The following is a 26,248-nucleotide window of genomic DNA, read 5'->3' as shown; positions in this document are numbered from 1 at the left end:
GCTGGTGTCCTTACTGCTTTTCTGCATTTAGGTCAGACTCTTGGGAGCAAGATGCAAGAATAACAACACCTTGTATTCTCATACCACCACAATTTTTAAGTGTCCCCAAATGTTCCACAGATGTTCAAATGTATGAGGAATGTGTAGCACTGAGCAGTTAAGGGCTCGAGGTGTCCTGATTCTAAGCTAAGTTTTTATTAATCAAAGCAAGAACACAAAGGATGTTTCTCACCTTTCTGCCTGTACGTGTAATGCTTTGGACAAAAATTTTTCACCCAAAGTTCCAGTGGGGTATGGAAGACTGGTAAAGCCCACAGGACTGATAAGAAAGAAATGGAAGGCAAAGACTGGATGAGCTTTCCCAGTCGGCTGTGCTTACATCAGGATGGTTGCCCGTCTGGGATTGGACTTCCAGAAGACCGTGGAGCAGAAAGGATTTAGCCAAGAAAATGAAGGAGAGGATCAGAATGAGAACACCTCAGATTGGCATGAAGCCAAAAGGGGTCTGAGTGCAGAAAAAATATACTGACTGGGATGTTTGTTGAATGCTTTCTCCATGGTGTTTAACATAAAACTACTTCCCAAATATTTTCCCAAATCTTCAGTAAACTATATATTGCTTAATATTGCCTTTGAATGGAGGCAATTCTTAGGAATGAATGTGGGGAAGTGCTGAATCCAGCTTCAATGGTAGGTGTGGGCAAGAGCCGATGCTCTCCTGAAGCCAGGATCTATGGTTACACAACTCCAAAATCAAATGTCATATTTCGCCTGATCTTGGAAAATTCTTGCCACAACTTTCAGAAATTCATTCATGAACAGCAGCAAAAAAAAGATGAAGTTCTTATTCTCCAGAGTTTTATCTAAACTATATATATAGCATGCAGGATCTAAACTGGTGATAAATTCTTACTTTCTAAAGATAATTTTTTATTGAGAAATCATTCAGAGGCCCCTGTTCTTTAAACTGGCTGGACAGTGTCCATATAAGCTCAGTCTTGCTGTCTTGAAAATTGTTATTGGAAACATGATTAGACTCCAAAAAAACATCTATTTGACTTGCAACCTTTGGCCGGCTGACTGCTTTTTCCTGTCTCATCCTTTTACAACCAGCTCCATTGAACCAGCTGCTTCCTTAGGCTCTCATAAAGGAATGTATGCTCTGGGAAACAAGAGAAAAATAAAAAGAGAAAAGGAAAGCAGAAAACCTGTTCTGTATCAGTTCCCATGATGAGGTGGGGATTGTAGGGCTTTATTTTATCCAACCCCCCTGAACACTTCTGTTATCCATCAGACTTCCCTGATGAGTCTGATGTTTCCTGTTTATTTTTTAATAAACTTTAAATTGATGCATAGTACTTAACGAACCACACATACCATAAGTCTAAAATTCCATAAATTTTCACAACAGTAACACTCATGTATTCACCACTAAGGTCAAGAAATAGGACACCAGCAGTACGCCAGAAGTCCCTCTCATGTCTTCTCCTAGTCATTACAACCTTCATTCCTTGACAGGAGTAAACTTTACTTCCTATTTCATAGATTAGGTTTTTCTTTCTTAATACTTTATCTGTAAATGGAATCATATTAGTCTGCTTGAACTGCCATAACAGAGTATCACAGATGGGGTGGCTTAAATAATAGAAATTTATTTTCTCACACTTCTGAGGCTGAAAGTCCAAGATGAAGGTGTCGTCAGGGTTGGTTTCTGGTGAGAACACTTCCTGGCATGTATACGGCAACCTTCTCACTGTGTCCTCACATGGCCTTTCCTCTGTGTGGACACACTCCTGGTGTCTCTTCCTCCTCTTATAAAGACATAAGTCCAATAGATAAGGGCTCCACCCTTATGACCTCATTTAATTTTAATTATCTACCTAAAGGCCCTATCTCCACATACAGTCACATTTGGAGTTAGGGCTTCAACATATGAAATTTTAGGTGTGTGTGTGTGTGTGTGCAGTTTAGTCCATAATATTCAGTATGTACAATTCTATGCCTAAGTTTTTGCTTAACATTATGCCTGAGATATTCATTCGTTTTGCTTTTGTGCAGCTTTCATCCATTTGTTTTCAGTGCTATAGTATTCCTTTGTATGGGTAAAATATATTAGCCGTTCTATTGTTGATGGACCTTTTAGTTGACTCCAGTTTGGGGTTATCACACATGAAGTTACTATGAACATTCTTGTGCATGTCTTTAGTAAATATATGCACACACTTCTGTTTGGTATTTCTCCCAGTAGTGGAGTAGTTGGGTCTTACCATACGTGTATGTTCAGTTTTAGCATATATTGCCAAAGGGTTTTCTAAAATATTTGAACCAATTTACACTCCCATCAGCAGCATATGAGAATTCTGGTTGCTCCATATCCTCACCAACATAATTATTGTTGACCTTTTACATCTTAGCCATTTTGTTGGATGTTTAGTGGTATTACATTGTAGCTTCAATTTACATTGATGACTAACGATTTTGAGTACCTTTTTATATTTATTGACCTTTTGATATACTATTTTGTGATGTGCCTATTTTGCCTGTTTCCTTTTGTATTAAATGTTTCTTCTATAGATTTGTTAGGGTTCTTGATATACATGTTATGTTTAATTTTTCTTCAATTCTGTAGTGTCAAAGAACAACTTCTAGATTTTTTTGGTCACCATTGACATAGAAATATTCTACTCACATATACAAGTGAGAGCTGTCATTATACTGTTGTTAAGAAACAAAGGCAAAGAATAGACTTATAAGAAGAGAGAAAAGGAGAAATCTGTGGACAGTCTGAGCAGTCTGAGAACAGTAAGTTTTGTTTTACTCTGTTTTTCGTGTAGGAGGAGTCAATTGATGTTGGTGGGTGGATTCTCCAGAGGTAAACACTGAGATGGAATTTAGGTCACAAATCTCTGTGAAGGGAAGGGGAATAAAGCAGGTTTGGAGAGAGGGAACTGCAATTCAGGACAAACAGAGTCATTGCCAACATTTCAGGGAAGAGTAAATTTTGCCTTTACATTTTTAGGGGTAAACTGATAAACTAGAAAAATAGTCAGTCTAGGCACTTTGCCCTTGAGCAGGCTGGGTAGGTTTATCAAAAAAAACAAAAACAAAACAATTTATTATCTTTTAATTCTATAAAAATTTCTAAGAGTTTAGCTGTCCTGTAGTATATCTGGCCATTTCTTTCTATTACCAGCCCCACTTTAGGCCAGTTCTGCAGATTGCCCTCATCAAAATTTCTCAGTGGCTTGTCTTCCCCCTCCCTTTCTAGTGTATGCTAATGAAGAGAATTTCTTTGATTTGTACTTAATCTTAGTTCTTTAAAACTTCTAAGATAATGTAGGAAAATATCTTCATGACCATAAAATAACAAAAGTTTTCTTAAACAGAATATGAGAAATACTATTTAAAAATCAATTTATAAATTAGACTGCATTGAAAATAAGAACTCTACTCAGATGTCATTATAAGAGTTAAAAGACTATGAGAGAAAATATTTTCCCATACATTGTATCCAATAAGATTAACTTTTTTTTTGGTGTTTGAATATCCAATTGACCCAATGATATTTCTTTGTAGTCATTTTACTATGATGTTCCTAGGTGGATTTTATTTATATTTTTCTTATTTACTGTTTGTAGCATTTCTTGGATCTGTGGCTTGACATCTTTCACTAATTTTAGAGAATCCTTGGTCATTATCTCTTCTAGTATTGCTTCCACCCATTCTCTCTCTCTTCTTTTTCTGGAAATCCAATTACATATGTTAGATCTTCTCACTGGTGTCCATCTGTCTCTTAAATGATTTTCTATATTTTCATCATTTTTCTTTCTGTACTTTAGCCTGGATATTCTCTTCCCAGTTCTAAAACAGTTAGAAAATGCTCTCCTAACTTTGTCTGATATTCTGTTAAAAACAATTTATTGAGTTTTTGTGTTTTTCATTTCTAGTATTTCAATTCAAGTCTTTTTTTCTCTAACAGATTCTAGTTCTCTGATAAAATTATCCATCTATGGTAGTTTTTCCATTATCTGTTTTTCTTCTCTTGGTTTTAGATTATTTGTTTTTGTCTTGTTGTATGCCTGGTAATTGAAAGAATGCTAAACATGTATGAAAAATTGAGAGCTAATTAGAGATTCTGGATAACATTATCTTTTTCCAAAGAGAATTTACTTTTGCTTCTTGAAGAAAGTTAGATTAGGGCAGATTATTTCATCTCTTCTCAAACTGAGCTAACAAGGAGCTGGGTTTCAGCCTTCCTGCAGGCTGGTCAATTTCTTTTATTATTTAGGTTTTGCTCCTCAGGAGTTTCAACTGAAAATATGAAGTATTTTCCAGGGCTTCTCCTCCTTGGCAGACCTTGATCTTCATTTTTTAAAAAATCCCTTGAGACTGCCAAAAACTCTGACCAGCTTGTCAGGTTCTTAGTTCTAGTTATGAATTGTCAAACACATGTCAGAGCATAAAAGGGAACTTATTTCAATGGTTCTGGAGTATCTCACAGAACACACAAGGTAACTTGATCCATGGAGATGGAAAAGATGCTGATGTTCCTTGAAAAGAAAAGCATAACTAGATGTTGCACTCACTTTTCAGAACTTCTTTCTGCAATCAGGACCTTTCAAGTCCTTGGTGCTTTGATGTCCCTTTAATGCCTTCAAACAAATTTTCAGAAAACATTTTTTGAGATTTCTAGTTGTTTTCAGTGGGATGTGAAATGAGACAGTCCACTGATAGCCAAAAGTGGAAGGTGTTTTCCTGTCCTTTTAATTAGTACCCTTCAGCTCTGCATAAGTCTTTCCTCTCCTTCCCTCCCCCTTCCCAGTTATTGTTTTATCATACCCACAGGAGATGCATGCCTAGTTTTAAGGAACCACCTTTGACTTTGACTTTGCCTCACAATATTTAGGATTGTACACTTACGTATTTCAATTCAGATAACACTGACTCCTGAGACTCACCCCTGCCTGGGCCTGGAAAATTTATCCCTACAACTCAGTAATAATTCTGAAGGCATTTGACAGTGCCCTATGGCTAATACAGTAAAAAAATTATTGAAGTTAACTAATGTTTGATGTTTGCCAGGTACAAATAGTGTGTGTGTGTATATATATATATATTTCTACTAAAGTTATTTAGTGACTTTTAATTCTTATTTCTAAGCCTTATTATGGATTCTATTTTCTCCAATGGTTTCATAAAGAGTGAATTGAGAATTATGAGAGATGGAGATACCTGAAAGACTAAACTAATTTGTTTCCTTAGCTCAGAGTTAGAAAGAAACTTATTATAGGAAAATAGCTAAGAAGAGTGAACCTTTGCTCTTGCCATTTACTATAAGACCTGGAGAATGATAAATCCCTTCCTGCTGAAGAAGGTGAGTATCTGAGGCTACATTGGAATAAGATTAAGTGATGAAAAATTAAGGATAAGGTCATTGTGATAACTGGTAATAAAAACACACTCAAACCTCATTAAGCATAAAAGGAACTTATTGATTCAGGAGCATCTCATGGAACACACAAGGATTCAGGAGCATCTCATGGAACACACAAGGTAATGGATCAATGGAGATGGAAAAGATGCAGCCACTGCTAGATATGTCATGTGAAGCATAGAGCAAAAGAGAAATAATGTGGTTATTTTCCCTCCTACAACCCTCTGATCTGCCACAGTTTCTGATTGGCCAAACTTAACTGGAAGGCAAGAGAACTTTGGAAATAGAGAATGTATTAGCCCCCATGGGAGCAAAGAGAGTGCAGGGAATGGATTTGAAGATAAGATGCAAATGACATATACTGTTATCAAAAGACAAACTATGAGTTTATTGTAGGAAAAATATGTGATAATGGTCCAGAAAATCCTATTTGAGAATACTATTTAAATGACAGTCTTTCTAAGGAAAGTTTTAAAGGTGACAGTGATTTTAAAGACAGCGACATACCTATCTGAAAATAGATATACCAGGAGCAGATTCCAAAACCACAGACATACCTCATTTTATTGTGCTTTGCTTTATTGCACTTTGCAGATACTGTGTTTTTTACAAATTGAAGGTTTGTGAACCCTGCGTCGAGCAAGTCTATCAGCACCATTTTTTCCAACAGCATTTGTTTACTTGGTGTCTGTCACATTTTGGTAATTCACACAATACTTCAAATTTTTCCATTATTATTATATTTGTTATGGTGATCTGTGATCAGTGATCTTTGATGTTACTATTGTAATTGTTTTGGGGTGTCATGAACCTCGTCCATATAAGATGGCATTTTAAGTGATTAATGTAGTGTGTTCTGACTGTTCTACCTACCGGCTGTACCCCATCTCTCTCCTTCTCCTGGCGCCTCCCTATCCCCTGACACACAACAATGTTGAAATTAGGCCAGTTAATAACCCTACAATGGCCTTTAAGTGTTCAATTGAGAGGAAGAGTTTCATCACGCTTCTCACTTTAAATCAAAAGCTAGAAATGATTAAGCTTAGTGAAGAAGGCATGTCAAAATTCAAGATAAGTAATAGAGCTAGGCCCCGTGTGACAAATAGTCACATTATGAGTACAAAAGAAAAGTTCTTGAAGAAAATTAAAAGTGCTACTTTAGCACACACAAGAATGATAAGAAAGAAAAACAGCCTTACTGCTGATATGGAGAAAGTTTTAGTGGTCTGGATAGAGGATTAAACCAGCCATAACATCCCTTAAGACAAAGCTGAATCCAGAGCAAGGCCCTAACTCTCTTCAATTCTACGTAGGCTGAGAGAGGTGAGGAAGTTGCAAAAGAAAAGTCTGAAGCTAGCAGAGGTTGGTTCATGAGGTTGAAGGAAAGAAGCCATCTCCATAACATAAAAGTGCATGGTGAAGCAGCAAGTGCTGATGTAGAAGCTGCAGCAAGTAATCCAGAAAACCTAACTAAAATAATGAATGAAGGTGGATACACGAAACAACAGATAGTCAATGTAGATGAAACAGCCTTATATTGCAAGAAGGTGTCATCTAGGACTTTCACAGCTAGAGAGGACAAGTCAATGCCTTCGTTCAAACTTCAAAGGACAGGGTTAGGGGCTGATGCAGTTGGTGACATTAAGTTGAAGCCAATGTTCAATTACCATTCTGAAAGTCCTAAGACCCTTAAGAATTATGCTACATCTACTCCATCTGTGCTCTGTAAATGGAACAACAAAGCCTGGTGACAGCACATTTGTTTACAACATGGTTTATCAATATTTTAAGCCCACATTTGAGACCTACTGCTCAGAAAAAGAAGATTCCTTTCAAAATTTTACTTCTCACTGACAATGCACCTGGTCACCCAAGAGCTCTAATGGAGATGTACAATGAGATTAATGTTGTTTTCTTGCCTGCTAATATGACATCCATTCTACAGCCCATAGATCAAGGAGTAATTCTGACTTTCAAGTCTTGTTATTTAAGAAATACATTTTGTAAGCCTATAGCTGCCATAGATAGTGATTCTTCTGATGGATGTGGGTAAAGTAAATTGAAAGCCTTCTGGAAAGGACTCACCATTCTAGATGCCATTTTAAAATATTTGTGGTTCATGGGAAGAGGTCAAAATATCAACATTAACAGAAGTTTGGGAGATACTGATTCCAATGTTCATGGCTGACTTTGAGGGGTTCAAGACTTCAGTAGAGGAAGTAACTGCAGATGTGGTGGAAATAGCAAGAGAACTAGAATTAGAAGTGGATCTGAAGATGTGACTTAATTGCTGCAATTTCATGATAAAATTTTAACAGATGAGAAGTTGCTTCTTACAGATGAGCCAAGAAAGTGGTTTTTTAAGATGGAATCTACTCCTGGTGAAGATGCTGTAAAGATTGTTGAAATGACAGTAAAGGATTTAGCATATTACATGAACTTGGTTGATAAAGTAAAGCAGGGTTTGAGAGGATTGACTCCAAGTTTGAAAGAAGTTCTGTTGTGGATAAAATATTATCAAACAGCATTGCAGGCTATAGAGAAATTGTTTGTGAAAGGAAGAGTAAATTGATGAAGCAAACTCATTGTCGTCTTATTTTAAGAAATTGCCGCAGCCATTCCAACCTTCAGCAATCACCACCCTGACCAGTTAGCAGCCATCAACTCCCAGGCAAGACCCTCCACCAGCAAAAAGATTACGACTCACTGAAGGCTCGGATGATGGTTAGCATATTTTAGCCATTAGGTATTTTTAAAATCAAAGTACACACGTTTTTAAAGACATGATGCTATTGCACACTTAAAACATTTGTATACACTGGAAAACCAAAAAATTCATGTGACTTGCTTTATTGCAATATTAACTTTATTGCAGGGGTCCGGAACTGTACCTGCAATATCTCCGAGGTATGCCTGTAATGGTCTTCTTCGGTAATCATATGTATGTTGGGCATACATTCATATGAATGCACATTAATGCTTATGATATGCATTTTCACACATTTTCATATAATTGTCTTACTTATTCAGATATTTCATGACTTAAAAAAAATATTTCCCCTTGCTTAGCACATCATGTTGAACTGAGTCTTTGCACATGAGTCTGAATGTCTGATTCCTCTTAAGACAATGAATCCACCTGGCTTATATTTACTGTGTGGAGAAAGTTCACCTCCTGTGGCTGAAAAATACTGAATTAGAGCTAGTTTCTATCTACTGAAATGCTTCTCAGCTACGTTTTAAACTGTGAATAAATTGAAGAGTACAAAAGAGGAATCTCTTTTATAGGAGTTAGTGGAAAACAATTCCAGAATGTATTATTCCAGTTTTTATTTCACTCAGAACAGAATTAGATAAAAGCCCAACATATCTCTCTTCAGTTTTAGGATATCAAGAAATGGAAGACATCACCAATGAACCCAATCTACTGTTCTGGTATAGAAACATCATCAGCCTAACAATAAAGAAACAATCCAACTCTTATAAGCCATGGAGAAAACAAAATAAATACTTTGAACTTAGAGTTAGGATAGAGAGGTTCCTCATGGGATGTGTGAACTTCCACCCCACTTGAACATTCTCTATGATTCTTTCCATGCAGGGGATGCTACTAAAGAGCAGGACTTGTAGTGGGACTGTCCCTCCCTTCCCTTGTCTGTGGGCTGCCATGTGATTCTGAAAATACAATTCTGAAAGAATTGTATCACATAAATTTTTGAGCCAAGATCACATCTACTACTTTGGATAGTCTTCTGGGCCACTGCCATTGACAAGGAGGTTTGGAATTAAAGGGAGTTTGTTTATTTTAGCTTTACTAAATCTACTCTGGTGGTAGGATATCTGGGGTAAGGCAAAGAGACCTCTGTAACAGCACAATCCAATGCTGCTGGATGGAAGTTTCAGCAATGATCTATAATCTGTGCTGTCCAATATGGTAGCCACTGTCACAGGTTGCTATTAAGGACTTGAAATATAGCTAGAATGAAACATTAAATTAAAAAATTTTTTAATTTAATTCACTTAAATTTAAATAAACACATGAGGCTAGTGGTTACCTGAATTAATTTCCTATTGTTGCTGTAACAAATTACTACAAACTTAGTGGTTTAAAACAGTGGTTCCCAACCTTTTTGGCACCAGGGACCAGTTTTGTGGAAGACAATTTTTCCATGGACCAGGGAGGAGGGGACGGTTTGGGGATGATTCAAGCACATTACATTTATTGTGCACTTTATTTCTATTATTATTACATTGTAATATATAATGAAATAATTATACAACTCACCATAATGCAGAATCAGTGGGAGCCCTGAGCTTGTTTTCCTGCAACTAGATGATCCCATCTGGGGGTGATGGGAGACAGTGACACCCGAAGTGTGTCCCTTATATCCAGTCTACTTTGTAATCTCGTTTTGGTTGCTGTCACTGCAGAAAACCCTGCTTCACAAAGATAGGATGTTGGAAACGGAAGCAGGCTTTTCAGTGCTTTTGCGGCAATCTCACGATATTCCGCCTTGACTTTAATCCAGAACGTATGGAGATTTGAAGTTGTCTCAAACATACTTTTAAGGCCACCGTCATTTGCGATCTCAAGCAGTTGATCCTCTTCTAGCACGGACAAAGTCGATTCACCTGGCTTATTCACAAATGGGTTGCGGATCCATTCCTTTTCAGTTCGGGGGTCTTTTGTGGTTGGGAAGTAATGCTCAAGCTCTTTTGAAAGCTGGGATAGGTGATCATGCACCAGTTGTGAGAAAGAAGGCCCTGGCTCAGTCTCTTTCAAAATCTCTGCTAATGTTTGAAACATGTCAAAAATCCCAATGTTCACTCATCGCCCCCATAATTCCAGTTTGGCTTTGAATGCAGCCACTTTAGCTGCCGACTTGAACACAGTTGTGGTTCTCCCCTGAAGTGACAGATTGAGTTCATTGAGCAGGTTGAATATGTCACACAACTAAGCAAGTTTTGCGACCCATTCTGTGTCACTGAAATGTGCTGCCAGGGGTGACTGTTTTTCTAAAAGAAATCTCTGGAGCGGCTCTCATAACTCAAAAACTCTGGCCAGTGATCTACCTCTAGAAAGCCATCTCACTTCTGTGTATAAGAGAAGACGTGTGTGCTCTGGGTCCATCTCCTCACAGAGCTGCACGAACAGACCTGAGTTAAGGGCTTGTACTTTAATATGGCTGATAATTTTAATCGCATCCTGCAAAACATTGTTAAGTTCAGGTTACATTTTTCAGCTAGCCAGCATTTCTCTGTGGATGACACGGTGCGTAGACTCACATTCAGAAGCGGCCTCTTTGCCCCGAGTAGTGAAACCAGAAGGCCGTCCCGTCATGGCAGCTGCTCCGTCCGTGCACATACCTACACAAAATGATCAATTCAGTTTTCCTGATATGTAACCATTCAAAGACTTGAATAGTTCTGCAGCTGTGGTGTTCGTCGGCAACAAAAGTGCACGTAACATATCCTCGTGCACATCCTCCTGAAAAATATATCACACAAAAACAAGCATTATTGCCTTGTTGTCAACATCGATAGACTTGTCAACCTGGATTGTGTGCCACGGTGACTCAATAATCCTCTCTAAAAATTGTGCCTCAATATCCTCTGCTATTTCATCAATTTGTCTAGTTATGGTGCCAGGCAAAAGAGGAATACGTGCCACCTTTTGAACTGCAGCCTCTCCTGTAAGTTCATGACAAATGTCCTTAGCAGCAGGTAGGATAAACTCTACACCAATAGTAAAGGGCTTCTTAGCTTTAGCAATGTGGTTAGCCGCTAAGAATATTGCTCTTGGTGCAGACACTTTTGATGAAGTGGTGGCCTTCAATAATTGCTTCTGTTCTTCTTGTCCACATTTTTTTTTCTTTTGAAAAACTCCAAAGTCTTGTCTTTTAATGCAGGGTGCTTGGTCTCCATGTGGCGAAGCAGTTTGAAGGTTTCATGGCTTTGTTGGATAGCTTGTTGCCACATATTATACAAAATGGGCTTGGAGAATGTCAATCACCTGTTGCAATGAACCCATAATTTAAGAAGGACTCTTGATATTTTCTTTTAAATGCAGCTTTCTTTTTGTTGGCAGTCTTAGGGTCTTCTACTGTCTAATTATTGGGTCTTTCTCCCTTTACAAAGATGTTCTCCAGCGACGTTTGTTTTTTTACTCATTTTGGCTAGGGTTAGCTTATGGCTTACCAAAACCGTGACTAAGACAAGTGCGCGGTGCAGGAAAGAGGTGCGGATGGAAGCGGTAAATAAAATTACAGGCGCGCCACACGCGGACTAAAATAAATGTCGGTTTCTGACTAAAAGCCTGCCACCAGATGCAGTGTACAATTGAAGTACATCTACTCACTTGCCACTATAAAGCCGGCCACCACATGCAGCTTAATTGTCACTTGCCACTCACTGATAGGCTTTTGATATGGGTCTGCAAGCAATTGATTTATTATGGTCTCTGTGCAGTCAAACCTCTCTGCTAATGATAATCTGTATTTGCATCCGCTTCCCAGAGCTAGCATCACTGCCTCAACTCCACCTCAGGTCATCAGGCATTAGATTCTCATAAGGAGTGCACAACCTAGATCCCTCGCATGGGCAGTTCACAGTAGGGTTTGCAGTCTTATGAGAATATAATGCAGTCGCTGATCTGACAGGAGGTGGAGGTCAGGCGGTAATGCAAGCAATGGGGAGCGGCTATAAATACAGATGAAGCTTTGCTCGCTCGCCCACCACTCACCTCCTGCTATGTGGCCCAGTTCCTAACAGGCCACCGACCGCTACCGGTCTGTGGACCAGGGGTTGGGGACCCCTGCTCTAGGGGATAATCTATTCCTCTCCTTTCCCAGCTTCAGGAGGCTGCCCACATTCCTTGGCTCATGGCCACATCACTCCATTCTCTGCTTCCATTGTCACACTTCCTTCTCTAAGTGTCCTGCCTTCTTCTTTCTCTTATAAGGATCTTCATGAGTACAATGGGATCACCTGGATAATCCAGGATAATCTCCCCATCTCAAGGTCCTTAACCACATCTGCAAAGTTCTCTTTTGGTATCTTAGGTAATGTAGTCACCAATTCAGGGAATGAGGACTTGGACATCTTTAGGGGGGAACATTATTCTGTCTACTATACTATTGTATTGAATACTATGGCTCTAAAGAGAAGTCAGGACAGGGAAGGTACGAAAAAATCTGGAAGAACTGAAGGTATAGAGAGATATGTCCAAGATTTCTAGTTACAGAGATAGAAATTAAGCTGTGAAAACCATCAAATTTTTATTAGAGCCCACAGGAATCCTGATGGAGGAGAAGGAGTATTTGATTTGAGAAACAAGCATAGAGGTGCATTAATTTACCTCAGTAAACTCTATTATAATAACTATTAGAAACAAGGGCCAATAATATTTGCTTAATACCAACTTATCTGAAAGGTCTATAATGGTAGGTTTTAGATTACTTCCCAAAATTTCTATGGTTGATGGTGCCCAGCTCAGTCAACTGTGCCAGTCAGAGCAGGCCATGATGGATTATATGGATGGGTTGCTTGCCTTTCAAGTAAGCTCGAGAAATAACATAATATTCACTATTTCATTCTAAAGTATCATTTTTAACTAAATTAGTATCATAGTTGGCTTATAATAATTTTAGTTGTTTTCTAAAAATACGTTCATCCTCAAAGAATGTTTTCCAACATGAAGGATAGTCTTGTAAAAAGATGCCACATCCTTAAAGTAACTCCAAAGAAAAGTTTCAAAATCATTTTGATCAATGACAACATAATTTAGCGTTACCCTGAATATTTTTAATATCCTTTGTTAAAGTTAAATAAAATGGAAACCAGGCTTGAAGCTCTCCCTAGCAAACAAAACTAGTTAAGCCACATAAGCAAAACTTCATCTAGTTTACTCCATGAATGTAAACAAAACTTAGGTTATTTCTTGCAAATGCCTCTCATAATCATAAATGAAACTTTAATCATCTTCCTAAAATGGTATAAGATAATCAATTTTAATCAATCCCCTGCTGTCTGAAAACTCCCATTTTAATAACCAATCATTGTAAAGGTTAAACAACTTCCTCATTTTCACTTTATAAGGCATCCTGTAATGGCATGCCTCCGAGCTTTGTACCAGTTTCAGGTTTGAAGTACCCTCGTTCACCATTTGTTTCTCACTCAATAAAAAGTAAAACTGTCTGAATTTCTTTTGATATCTTGCATATCAAAAACACTTAAATATTCCAATGTGACTTTTTAGGAACAATATGAGCTGAACCATAATTTTTTAGTGTGTAGATTACAAATAATCAGTGCTAGTGTGATCAGATCTTGTGTCAACTTCAGTGGGGCAATTTAATTTTATGAACATATACTGAATACTCTTTATGTGCTGATGATATAAAAATGCACAAGATACAGTTACTGTCTGATCTCAAGTTATATTTTACTCCAGTAAGGGACATACTTAAGCAAACAAGCAAAAACTTGCAGGACGTTAGGTGTTTCCTCAAGTTATAAATCTCTACCAAGTACCATACAAATGTTAGTTTTCATTTATTTAGCACTTTACAGTTTGCAGAAGTCTCCTGTGTTCCCAAGGTGCAACCACACTATAAATGAGGAAGCCACCATCTAGGAGAAGGAGGGGACCGCTGATGGTCACTTGGGCAGTAAATGGAGGAAGAGATTATCACCTACTAATAGTTTATTACATCTACTTATAAAAAAATCTATTCTGCCATACTGCCACACAAGTTATAAAGTGATAAATGGAAGAAGTTAGGATGCAATATTATGGGAATCCGAGGGAAAGAGGCAAGACTTGATTGGGAGGAACCAGAGAAGGTGTCACAACTGGGTCTAGAATGGTGAGTAGGAGCTGGGGCTGACCAATGTGGAAATAGTAGCTTAAACAAAGTTTCTAGAATGGGCTTCTCATTATCCTTTTATTACATTTTCCTTTTTTCCCACCATACCAAACTACTTGCTGTTCCCCAAACACACCTTATTTTCTCATGCCTTCTCTAAAGTCATGCAGTATCTTCACCTATACCTCTCCAGCCACCTCCCCCTCAGTCCTTTGTTTTGCTGAAAAGTGCCTGTTTATCTTTTATCAGCTGAATCATTTCTTTCTTCTGTGAAGCTTCCCTGACCAGCACCCTTCACACTTCCCTCCTCCTCCCTTCCCCCTAGACAAACAACAGATGGAGGGACTATTTGTAGTTTGTCATATCACCAAGGGTAGAGAGAGAAGCCAGGTAGATCTGCGAGGGCATTTCTTCTGTAAGAGAGCACGTTAAGAGTCTGCAGAGTGTTGAAATAGGTTAGGCTCAGTGAGAGCAGAGAGAGAAGAGTGAGAGATATCTGTAGTAGTAACATTTAAAGGGCAGGGAGCAGATGAGGTGAGAGAAAGGGGAAAGTAAGTGTAACATGACTCAGATTTTGATCCTGGCTGACTTAGAACAGGTGTCAGCAAATTTGTGCTGTAAAGGTTCAGATGATAATAATAACAACAACAACAATAATAATAATATTAAGGCTTTTGGGGCCATAGGGGCTCTGCCACAACTACTCAACTCTGCCTCTGTGGCACAAAAGCAGACACAGACAATATATAGATGAATTCATTTGGCTGTGTTGCAATAAAACTTTATTTACAGGAACAGGCTGAATTTGGCCTGTGGGTTATAGTTTGCAAACCCAACTGAGAGGATGGTGGGTCCTTTATCAGAAATAGAGGTTCCAGGAGCTGAAGCCTATTTACAGATGAGGGAAAACTAGCAGAGGTGGGGCTTAATTGAATTTGGATGTGTTGAATCTGAGATGCTGGCATGAATTCCATGTGAAAGTGACCAGCAGGCAGTTTGGAATATACAGTTGGAAAAATCAGGAGGGAAATACAGATTTGGGAGTCATTGTCACAGGAATGACATAGTTTTACTTTAATAATTTCTTCTATAGGAGTGTAATCTATACAAAACATTTAAAAGATGTGAAGTTATGCTTGTTACAGTTCCCAGAATTCAAAGGCACAGCTAACTTCCAAGTGTAGGTCATTTAAAGGAGGCCTGCAGTTTGAAGCTAGCAAATAAGGAATCAGAGGGCTCCCTAAATGTCACTGATTGGTCAGTGACCTAAAATAAGTGACACTAAAATATTGTCTCCTGCAGCGCCTTGAAAACAAACCAAATAAAGAATCAAACCTGCTCTTTATCCTGTGTCTCTGTCCTTCTCAGCAGTAAACTGAGCTGGAATCATGGGAGTTATCGGAGATTTCCCATCCTCCCTTTTGAGCCTCCTTGCATTCATCTGGTTCATTTCATATTTTTAATGTTTCAAATGCTGATCTTTCTTTTTCATTACTGGTGCCTTGTTTTAGGCCCTCCTCAGTTTTTGCTTGAATTGCTGCAATAATCATTTTACTCTTCTTCTAATCTTTGACCTTACCCTATACTCCCAATAATATAATATTATTATATACTAATAATCTCTACACTAACCCTCAGTCTTGTGCATTCTCTATGCTACGTTTGCCATTGATTTCAGAGATCCAGTTGAAAAATTTGTGCTTCCCTTCCCTGCTAGGCTCTACTGGTCCAAAAGATCAGGTTCCAAGAGGGAGAAGGCTTTCACGAGGTCACTTTTGCTTCCTTGAACCAAGACCATCTGTTAGGCAAGGAAGAAGAGCCATCCTTAGCAGGGGTAATTGACCCTAATGATCAGGAGACACAATAGGGCTGTTGTTACACAGTGGGGACAGGAAAGAATATATTTGATTCCCAGATGATTCACTAGGGTGTCTCTTGCTTCTTTCCTAATTTTGATAGTAAATGGACAAGTGCAGAAGCCAGGTTCTCTATTGTCCGATTATGACAGTAAATAGACAAGTTCAGAAGCCATATTTTTAAGAATGTCATGGGGCTGTAAAACTCAGGGATGAGAGTCAGGGTCACCACATCATGCGAGCCCCGTAGACTAGCAGGAGTGTAGTTAAAGATGAGTGTGATCTAGAATTGGTAGTTGAGCAAGGAAATGATAAGCACTAGTTGCAGCCCTGAGACTATCTGTAACCATGGAGGCTGCAGTTCATTTTGTTAGCCTTCCTTAGGTAAGTTTTCCCTGGAAAAGAGACCATCCAGAATGCTGGACGAACTCTTCTCAGATGGGAGGAAGCAAGCAGACCTGAGTGATGCAAGGGGTAAACTCTAGTGGATGCTGAGGTGCACAGCCCAGATCCTGTCTCCAGGACCCAGGCACCCATGCCCCCACCTGTCAGGAACTGACTGCTCCAGGCTGAGGCCCTCCTCAGGGTAGAGAGGCCTAGCCCCTTGCTTCAATTTGGGACATATCTAGAGAACCAAACCAGCCCCAGGGCTCCCTGTGGGAGCGGCTGAGGCCTCTGCTGCAGATGCATCACAGTTCGACTTCTCCCCCTGCCCAGTCCTGCCTCCCTCACTCCCTTACAGGTATTGTTCCTGAGGACACTCCACAATAAGCCACCCACTTGCAAATCTCCATCACCATATCTGTTCCCCTGGGATCTCAACCTATAACATACACTATTACAACATTTTCCATGTTGATATCTAGGGAGTTACCATTTCAAGTAAGCACATTTTTCATTAACGAAAATTGTGCTCTTGATCCTTTTGAAGTTCAGAACACATAATGCTTATTATCTATTGCAGCCTCTCTACTCACAGGCCTGGCTAGTTCAGCCACTGACTCATGGCCTCTCCTCAGGCACATCAGTTAAGATCTGTGGTCTCATTTTAAACCAGCCAGGAAATTGGGCCCAAACTCCAGACTGGAGACCTTTGAAAATCATGTTAAAGCCATATTAATTCAATTTCTGTGACTTTGGTTATATTTCATGCTCTATTTTAAGCTGTCACTTTTTAATCTTCCTGATTTTCATTGTTTATTCAAAGATGAATGATGCACTAGAACCTTGATTATATCAGCTGAACCAAATGTGTGACATGAAAGCCATGTAATGTTGAAAAGGCTGCCAACCAAATAAGATTTCCCAGAATACATAACAAGTGGAATAATGAAGCCCAAGTTTTGTCTCATGGACACTTTACTGCAATAGTCAGTGATGAAGATAAATGTGGTCTGAAATTGTGTCCATGTTATGTATTCGGTCAGCACATCCTAATATGGAGGAAGCGCACTTATAAGGTAAATATCACCCTAGGCATTTGGATGTTTGGCATGGCAGCGGAACTCCCCCAGTACTGGCTATAAGACAGCTTAAAAACTCACTCAGGCCTCTAGCATCTACATCTAATGTTTAAGGAGATTGATTTGTATTACATGCTTCCAGTCTATTAATTTTACATCATATCTCAACCTTAAACGTTTCTGCGCTTCTTTGGTAAGATTTTTGTTTAGAATTCAAGGTCTAGAATTTTGGAGCTGTCTTACATTACACTTATTGACTGCCTGGCTTGCCTATCCTTCTGGATTGTAGACTCTCTGTGGTCAGGAACTGTGGCTTATTCTTTTTTTAAAATTCTGAAGTCTCCTGCATAGGAATTTGTGGGCAGTATGTTAACAATAAGTAATGCTGAGTTTAATTAGGACTGGCAGAGCATTCAGAACTCAATTAGCTGAAACTTCTCATTTTTGAGATGAAGAAACTGAAGCTCTGAGCAGTAGGAAATAAATTATTTATGGAAGGGCTGAGGCAAACCACATAATATGCACTAATTAAAATGAGAAAATGTAAGAACTCAAATATGACTTACTTCCAGCCTGTTTTCGTGCAATCACTTACATCTGACTAGAAAGTAAATTGCCCATAATTAATTAAGGAACCTTGCTTGTTAAAAGGCACCTAATCTTACAGGATATCTTCTTGTAGTTATACATCTTGTCTGATAAACTTCTATTTTCTAAATCATTTTTCTATTTTCAGTAGAAAGTAAAATATCTTAGATTCATTCACATTTAAGGGAAAATTTGATGATTTCTTCCTGCTTTAAAGTAAGTTCTGCAGACTGATTACCATCTAAACCTTAAAGTCCTAAATGAAATGGATTACTAATCTGATCTTTGGAATGTTTTGGTAATTAACAGTTGTAGATATTAGATGAAAACATTTAAAAAAATATTATAATGTAAGTTTCCATAGCAGTTTCTTAGGTGATACTGTGAAAAAATTTGTTTACTTGCTTTCTTGGTTACCGCTATATTTTCTCCTCCATTGGGCATTTGCTTTGTCAAATATTAAATACAATTCTAGAACAAATTAAGTGAATTGTAAGCTTAGAGACAGGCTGCCTTCATGGCATGAGACCTCTGTATTTGCACGGTCCCAGGCTTAGAAACGCTATGTGCTTGTTTCAATGTTTTGCTGTCACTTTCTTAAAAATTCTTAAGAATACTTTAACAAGGGCCTGCATTTTAATTTTGCACTGGATCCCACAAATTAAGGAGCTAGTCTTACTTAGAAGTAATTTGAAAACCATCAAATTCTTATCTTTCCTTCACAATTCTAATAAATATTAGAAGTATTTATTTTGTAAAACTTCAATCAAAGAATGCTTGAGAACTGGGATGTTAGTTGAGACTTGATCCCTAACACTTTTTTTTTAACTTTCTTTGAGCTAAATGCGTTCAACTACTTTTCTGTCTGTCTTAGTAGATATAAAAGGGAATTTTTTTGGTTGATGGAGGACTTTGTGTGTATTGGCTATAATCATAGGTTTGAAGATATATAAACCAGCATGAGTATTTCTGGAATGGACAGAGAACTTCACGTGTCTAGAAACCAGATCTATCACATTCACAACTTTTCCCTAAGGTTTTGCACAGTGCATGGCATACATTAGGAAGAATTGCTTTTCTAATGAAATCCCTGGCTTGTATAGCCTTAATTATGAGTATCCTCTTCCTCCTATTATTAAATGTAGAAAATCAAAGTGAATTAATATTGCTGGTTATCTGGGACCTGGTTAAATGAGATTTTACTGAATACTATGTCCATTGTTGGGATAGGTACCCAAAACTATCAAATTTGCAAATTTTTGTGCAGAATTCTTAGATGGAGGGTATCGGAATAGAGGAATGAGATTTAGAGAACATGGAGCATAGGGAAGTAAGAGAAAGAAATTGATAATGCCCAGATAAAAGGAAGCCCCTGATACGACCTTATAATTTAAGATTCACATGAATCACATGTGCATTAAGAGACTCAACTTTCCTCCTATTCTCTCCAAGGATTCCTTGAATGAAAGGAGGGTTACGTTTCTTGGAGTCTCTTGGTTCTGAGTTCCTGCTTCTGCTAAATCAATTGAGTTTGAAAATTATCTTGCCTTGTCCTCAAATACTGTCCCTTTTCCATGCCATGGCTCACCCTGTGGGGACCTACAGAAATGGTAACGGTCTTAATGAGGATTTGGGTTATGGGAGGGGTTATGCTTTTCACAAACACAGACACTTTGAATTCGATATTAATACGTTCTCATTCTTAAATGTCTTTCTGCCATCCTAACAAGGGGAATTTCTCACCGAATAACATTTCTCCTTGGGTTCTAGTCACCTGCCGTGTTATACTGTTCCCTCGCTCTCTGGTCCATGCTCATCCCCTCCTCTCTCCTCTCTCACTATTATCCCAATCGCTGTATTCCATCTTCTTCCAGACAACGACACATATTTATACTCTCACACTAGTTTTATTAATAAAAACTGTTCTCTCCAGGATAGTAACTCTGGTGAAAACTGAGGAAAAAAGACTATAAAATACATACTTACCCCAAATAAAAGTGGAATGGTACACATAGTTCTTTGGCTTGCTCCGCTTCCTCAAACATCTTTTCACTCTTTTCTTATCCTTCACCTTTCTGTTACATTTCTCTTAATCATAGAAGAAAACATTGCTGTGACCAAGAAAAAATTTGATGAAAAATTTTATTCTCACATTATAGCTTAACAAAATCATGTTTTTCAAACCATACAGATGAGTTGTATAGTAGCAAACTCGTAACAGTCAATTAGTAAGGATTTTCAGAGTTAAAGACTGGTTTGTTTTATTTTTCCACTCATTTAATTTATTTCACTTGTTAAAGCATTTTATTGAGGTATAATTAACGTATGAAAAGGTGTACATATTTAATATATACAATGTGATGTGTTTGGAGATAAGTGTACACACTTGAAACCATCACCACATCCATGCCATTAACATATCCATCACCTCCAAAAGTTTCTTCCTGACTCTTTATTTATTATTACTTTTTATGTATGACAAGAACACTTAACATAAGATCTACCTTCTTAGCAAAATTTTAAGAATACAATACAGTATTGTTAACTATAGGTTATGATGTACAGTACATATCTAGGATTTATTCAACTAGCATAACTGGAACTTAGTACCCTTTGACTAGCACATCCCCATATACCCCTCCTCCCAGCCACTGTTAACCACCATTTTACTCTCTGCTACTATCAGTTTGACTATTTTAGGTTTCTCACATAAGTGGTACTGTTTAGTATTTGTCTTCCTATGTCTGGCTTATTTCACTTAGCATGATGTTCTCCAGGTTCATCCATGTTGCCACAAATGGTATGACATCCTTCTTTGTTGAGAGATTTTATCCAAACGAATATTGAATTCTGTCAAATGCTTTTTCTGCATCTATGAAAATGATCATATAATTTTTATTCTTTATTCTGTTAATGTGATGTATTACGTTTCTTGATTTGCCTATGTTGAACCTTGCTTTCCAGCGATATATCACACTTGGTCAGGTGTATGATCCTTTTAATGTGCTGTTGAATTCAGTTTGCTAGTATTTTGGTGAGGATTTTTGCATCTATGTTCATCAAGGATACTGGACTGTAGTTTTCTTTTCTTGTAGTGTCTTTGTCTGGCTTTGGTATTGGGTCATGCTGGCCTGATAAAATAAGTTGGAAGTGTACCCTCTTCCAGTTTTTGGAGGAGTTTTGAAAGGATTAATATTAATTCTTATTTAAATGTTTGGTATAATTCACCTGTGAAGCCCTCTGGTCCTGAGCTTTTCTTTATTGGGAAGTTTTTGATTACTGATTGAATCTCCTTATTTATTATTGATTCAGGCTTTCTTTTTCTATTATATACAATCATTTTAAAAAGTTTTAGATTCCACATATAAGTGGTAACATACAGTATTTTTCTTTCACTGTCTGACTTATTTCACTATGCATAATACCCTCTAGGTCTATCCACACCATTGCAAATGGCAGAGTTTCATTCTTTTTATGGCTGAGTAGTATTCCATTGTGCATACTACTACACACCACATCTTCTTGTCCATTCATCTCTGGATGAATACTTAGGTTGCTTCCATATCTATGTTATTGTAAATAATGCTGCTATGAACATTGGGACATCGGGGTGCACGTACCTTTTCAAATTAGTGTTTTTGTTTTCTTCAGATGTATGCCCAGGAGTAGAATTGCTGGATTATATTGTAGTTCTATGTTTAGTTTTTTGATGAACTTCCATGTTGTTTTCCATAGTGGCTGCACCAATTTACATTCCCACCAACAGTGTAAGAGGGCTCCTTTTTCTCCACATCCTCACCAACATTTGTTATTTGTAGACTTTTTGATGATAGCCATTTTGACAGTGTGAACTGATATCGCATTGTGGTTTCGATTTGCATTTCTCTGATGATTTGTGATGCTGAGCATATTTTCAGGTGCTTGTTGGCCATATGTATCTCTTCTTTGGAAAAATGTTTATTCAGGTCTTCTGCCCATTTTTTAATTAGGTTGTTTGCTTTTGGATATTAACTTATATGAGCTGTTTATATATTTTGGATATTAACCCTTTATCGGTCATATCACTTGCAGATATTTTCTCCCATTCAGTAGATTGTCTTTTCACTTTATCAATGGTTTCTTTGCTGTGCAAAAGTGTTTAAGTTTAATTAGGTCCCATTTGTTTATTTTTGCTTTTGTTTCTTTTGCTTAGGAGACAGATCCAAAAAAAAAATTGCTACGATTTATGTCAAAGAGGGTTCTGCCTATGTTCTCTTCTAGGAGTTTTATGGTTTCTGGGTTTATACCTAGGTCTTTAATCCATTTTGAGCTTATTTTTTTTTATATGATGTGAGAAAATGTTCTAACTCCATTCTTTTACTTGTAGCTTTCCAGTTTCCCCAGCACCACTTACTGAAGAGAGTGTCTTTTCTCCATTGTATATTCTTGTCTCCTTTGTCAATTCAGGCTTTTTATTTCTTCTTCAGTCTATCTAGGTAGGTGTGTGCTTCTAGGAATTCATCAATTTCTTCTAGGTTGTCCAATTTGCTTGTGTATCATTGTTCATAATAGTTTCTTATGATTTTTGTTTCTATGGCATCAGTTATAATGTCTTCTCTTTCATTTAGGATTTTCTTTACTTGAGCCTTCATTTTTTTCTTGATCAGTCTAGCTAAGAATTTGTTGATATTAATTATTTTTAAAAAAACTCTTAGTTTCATAGATTTTTTTTCCATTGTTTTTTTGTTCTCTGCTTCATTTATTGATGCTCTAATCTTTATTACTTCCTTTCTTCTGCTGACTTTGGGCAGGTTTTGGAGCTTCTTGGAAGGGAGGGATACACAAAAATTTTATTTGGAGGTGATTTATACAGTGGTATTTGGTGTTTGGGCAGAAGAAGAGGAATCCACAATGACACAGTAAATTAATATACTTTTAAGAGATTCTTGTGAAATACTGAAGTATCCTTCCAAACCAGACAGGGCTACTTACACATTATTCATGTCAATAAGAGCATTTAAATGGAAAATTTTCTGAGGATCCAGATGGATGCTTCATGAATTATACCTCATGAAATGAGAAAGCTTAATTCAGTTCCAGTGATTTTTAACAAGGGATGCATTTTCAAATTTGGAAACAAGCTATAAAATACTGTAATGCTCATGCATTACATTGATCAGTGATGATAAATGATTAGAAGAAGGGAAAGGCAGAAACGCATAAGTCTCACCTGAGGAATTTTTCAAATGAGTAGATTCCCCACCTTCTGCCAGAAAGTATGACCACTATGTCTAGAGAAGAACAAATCCACATGCAACAAGCACAGCAGATGAATTTGATGCAAATGGTCCACAGTCTGAGTCACACTAGAAGAAACTCTACCTGGGGTAAACAGTATAAAGAGTGTCTGTTTTGCTTTTCCGTTCAATTTTTCAGGTCAGTTAGCATGGTTCCATCCTCTTCTTCAGAGATACTGAATCAGAACATTCATGGGTGTGATCCCAAAAGAGATCATTTTAAATGCTACCCAGGGGGTTATAATAATCCATTAGTGTCCTGTTGGATTTGGAATCCAGTGCTCCAGAGCAGTGTTTCTCAAAGTTGGTTCAAGAATCACTTGTATCAGCACAACCTGGGAGCTAGATAAAATATAGATTTCTGGGCTCCTTCTCAGGCTCATTGAACTCAAATTCTCTGGGATGATGTCTATAAAAAACCAATTTTTAGCTAGCTCTATCCTCGTTGTTTGAGAATATCCTGGAAAACTAAGTTTGTTCCTGGTAAAACAACAAAAGATCAAAGCTAAAGTAAACCCAGTTACAGGACTGGCTGTCCTATCAGGAGGTATGTGAAAGATTCTGATCAGGCAGAGTATGAAGACCAGCAGGATGCCAGGTTCATACTAGATGAGTATAATAGAGACAGGCTTACTTGAGAGTCTGTAACACAAGAGCAAAGGGCAAATGGTGAGAATCGGTGAGAAGCATCACAAGAGGACACAGGGGTCCCTCTGGGGAGTTCTAAGGGCTGTGTTCTGAGTAGAAGGATGAATTCAAGAACTGCAGGGCTCACCCTCAGAGTCAAAGGTTAGTCACAGTATAATGAGAGGACTTTTGTGAGATATCTTCCTTGGCATTTTCTTAATCAGAGCTCTTTGGTTTGAAAGTAGAGAACCATTCAGGCTAGTTCGAACAAAGGGAAGGTTACTGTAAGGATGCTTATGGAGTGAAAAGTGGATGAAATCTACAAAAATGTAAGGGCTCAGTTTTAGAGATGGATGATGGTATTTCTGGATTAAAGGAGGCTTTAAATGTCTACAAACAGAAACTTAAAGACTGGTGCTTTGCCATTAACAACACTCCCTGCTCTCAACCTGTCTGGAGCATTCTGGCTTTTCTGCTTAAAATGAGTATTTCTTTCCTTGATTTCCATTCAGTTTTTCAAACTGGGAATCTAACTGGCTAAGGCAGTTGTGTTTGTTTCTCCAAGTTGGTCGTCCTGTGGGTCAGTTTGCCATCACTGGTTTAATTAATTTGGTGAGAAATGGTGGGGATATGGAGTAGGGGAGCAGCCACATGATTCAAAATCTCTTCTTGGGAAGCAAGGGGGAGACATATTTCTTTAAACCACAGAGGGTGAGCAAGAGACAGCCAGAGTAAACATGTTTGGGCCTTTCTCTTTTTAATTGAACCACTTACATACACATTAATTTTCACCTGGGAACATGATAACTTTGCTTGACATCTCACACGGGGGCACATGAGAGAAACAGAGAAAGTGACCTGGCTATAAATTCAGAGAAAAAGCTAGAACCCTCTGATATCTGGACAGGATACTTTTGAGACTCAAGAAGACAGTCAAGAGCCCACTGTGGCCTATATGTCAACAAATTTGTATACCTTAGGATTAGGTTTGCGCAAACAACTTGATAGATTTTTAAATTTAGTTATTTAATTATTTAATTAATAATTATTTATTTAATTATTCCGTGGAATTCAGGTAAGTATGTGTGATTTCAGACTATGCTTCTGTTCCCTTCTGTCAATTGCAACACTCTGATGGCTTTGGTTTCTCAAATCTTGCTAACATAAAAATGACTTTTTATGGGTACAGTTCAGTAGATCTATATAATTTTCTCTTCATAGCTTTTGTAGCTGGTTGGAAAAGGTCTATATGATGCCAGCATTTCCATATCTCAGTATGACAGATTTTTTTTCTGCACACATTCTACAGTGAATCCTTTTGAGACATAGCAAAGACTTGTGAAAATGTGAAGATGTTGTAGCCACTGGTCTTCTCTATGACAAATAATTTTCCACTTCTTCCATGGTGAGAAATTCTAATACTACATTGTCTGTATCCCTTTGAGAAAAATCAGTGGCTGGCTTTCTGAGGCCAGATTAGAATAATGATAATTATTAAATTATCTCAAATATGTTCAACAATGAAGTAAGGAAAAATGTATCTGAAAGGGTAAAGGTGAAACATCCAGAAATAAAAACATTGCATTGGGGGAAAGCAGGGGGGAGGGGATGAATTCAGAGATTGGGATTGACATACATACACTAATATGTAATATGTATAAATAGATAACTAATAAGAACCTGCTGTATAAAAAATAAATAAATAAAATAAAATTCAAATGAAAAAACAAAATAAAAAAAAACATTGCATTTTGTATCCAGGGACCAGAGCTGAGTCCCATCTGTGACATTAATGCTGCTTTTTGGACATAGTCACCTAAAACTTCTGAAAAATTGAGTTGAATTGGTTCTGTAAACTATAGAATGTTAGAACTTATTATATGAGTATATATGCATATATGTATATATGTGTGTATATAAAAGTATGTGTGTATATATAGTGGGTGTTATGTATATAATTTGCCATCAGAAAACTCAAACTTTATATATTATTTCTTTGTAAGCTCAGGCTCTCTCTTTGGAAGACCCACGACTATGTGCTAAGGACTTTGAAACTCAGGCCTCAGTCAATGTCCATTAATCCATATATCCATCTGTCTAACTATTCAGTCTCCCCTGAACTTTAAGGTCTTAGATA

General features: G+C 37.7%; 1 protein-coding gene across 5 annotated transcripts in view; it reads right to left on the bottom strand.

The window, feature by feature from the left end:
* Positions 1-26,248, bottom strand: part of FBXO4 (F-box protein 4) — a 354,502-nt gene that overhangs the window by 16,597 nt on the left and 311,657 nt on the right. Inside the window, exons 7-8 of one of the 5 annotated variants that reach the window (XM_082382428.1) lie at positions 20,195-20,319; positions 1,835-10,922 (exon numbers count right to left, since the gene is read on the bottom strand). The exons of 2 other annotated variants lie outside the window; for them this stretch is intronic. In XM_082382428.1, the coding sequence (XP_082238554.1) occupies positions 20,298-20,319 (22 nt within the window). In that variant the 3' untranslated portion in view covers positions 1,835-10,922; positions 20,195-20,297. Of the gene's footprint in view, positions 1-1,834; positions 10,923-11,621; positions 20,320-26,248 lie in introns of those variants that run through there. 2 more of the 5 variants (XM_082382438.1, XM_082382427.1) reach the window with 2 other exon arrangements.

This window comes from Balaenoptera borealis (assembly GCF_965194805.1).
Source record: "Balaenoptera borealis genome assembly, chromosome: 2".
NCBI lineage: Eukaryota > Metazoa > Chordata > Mammalia > Artiodactyla > Balaenopteridae > Balaenoptera > Balaenoptera borealis.
This window is presented reverse-complemented; position numbering and strand designations above follow the sequence as displayed.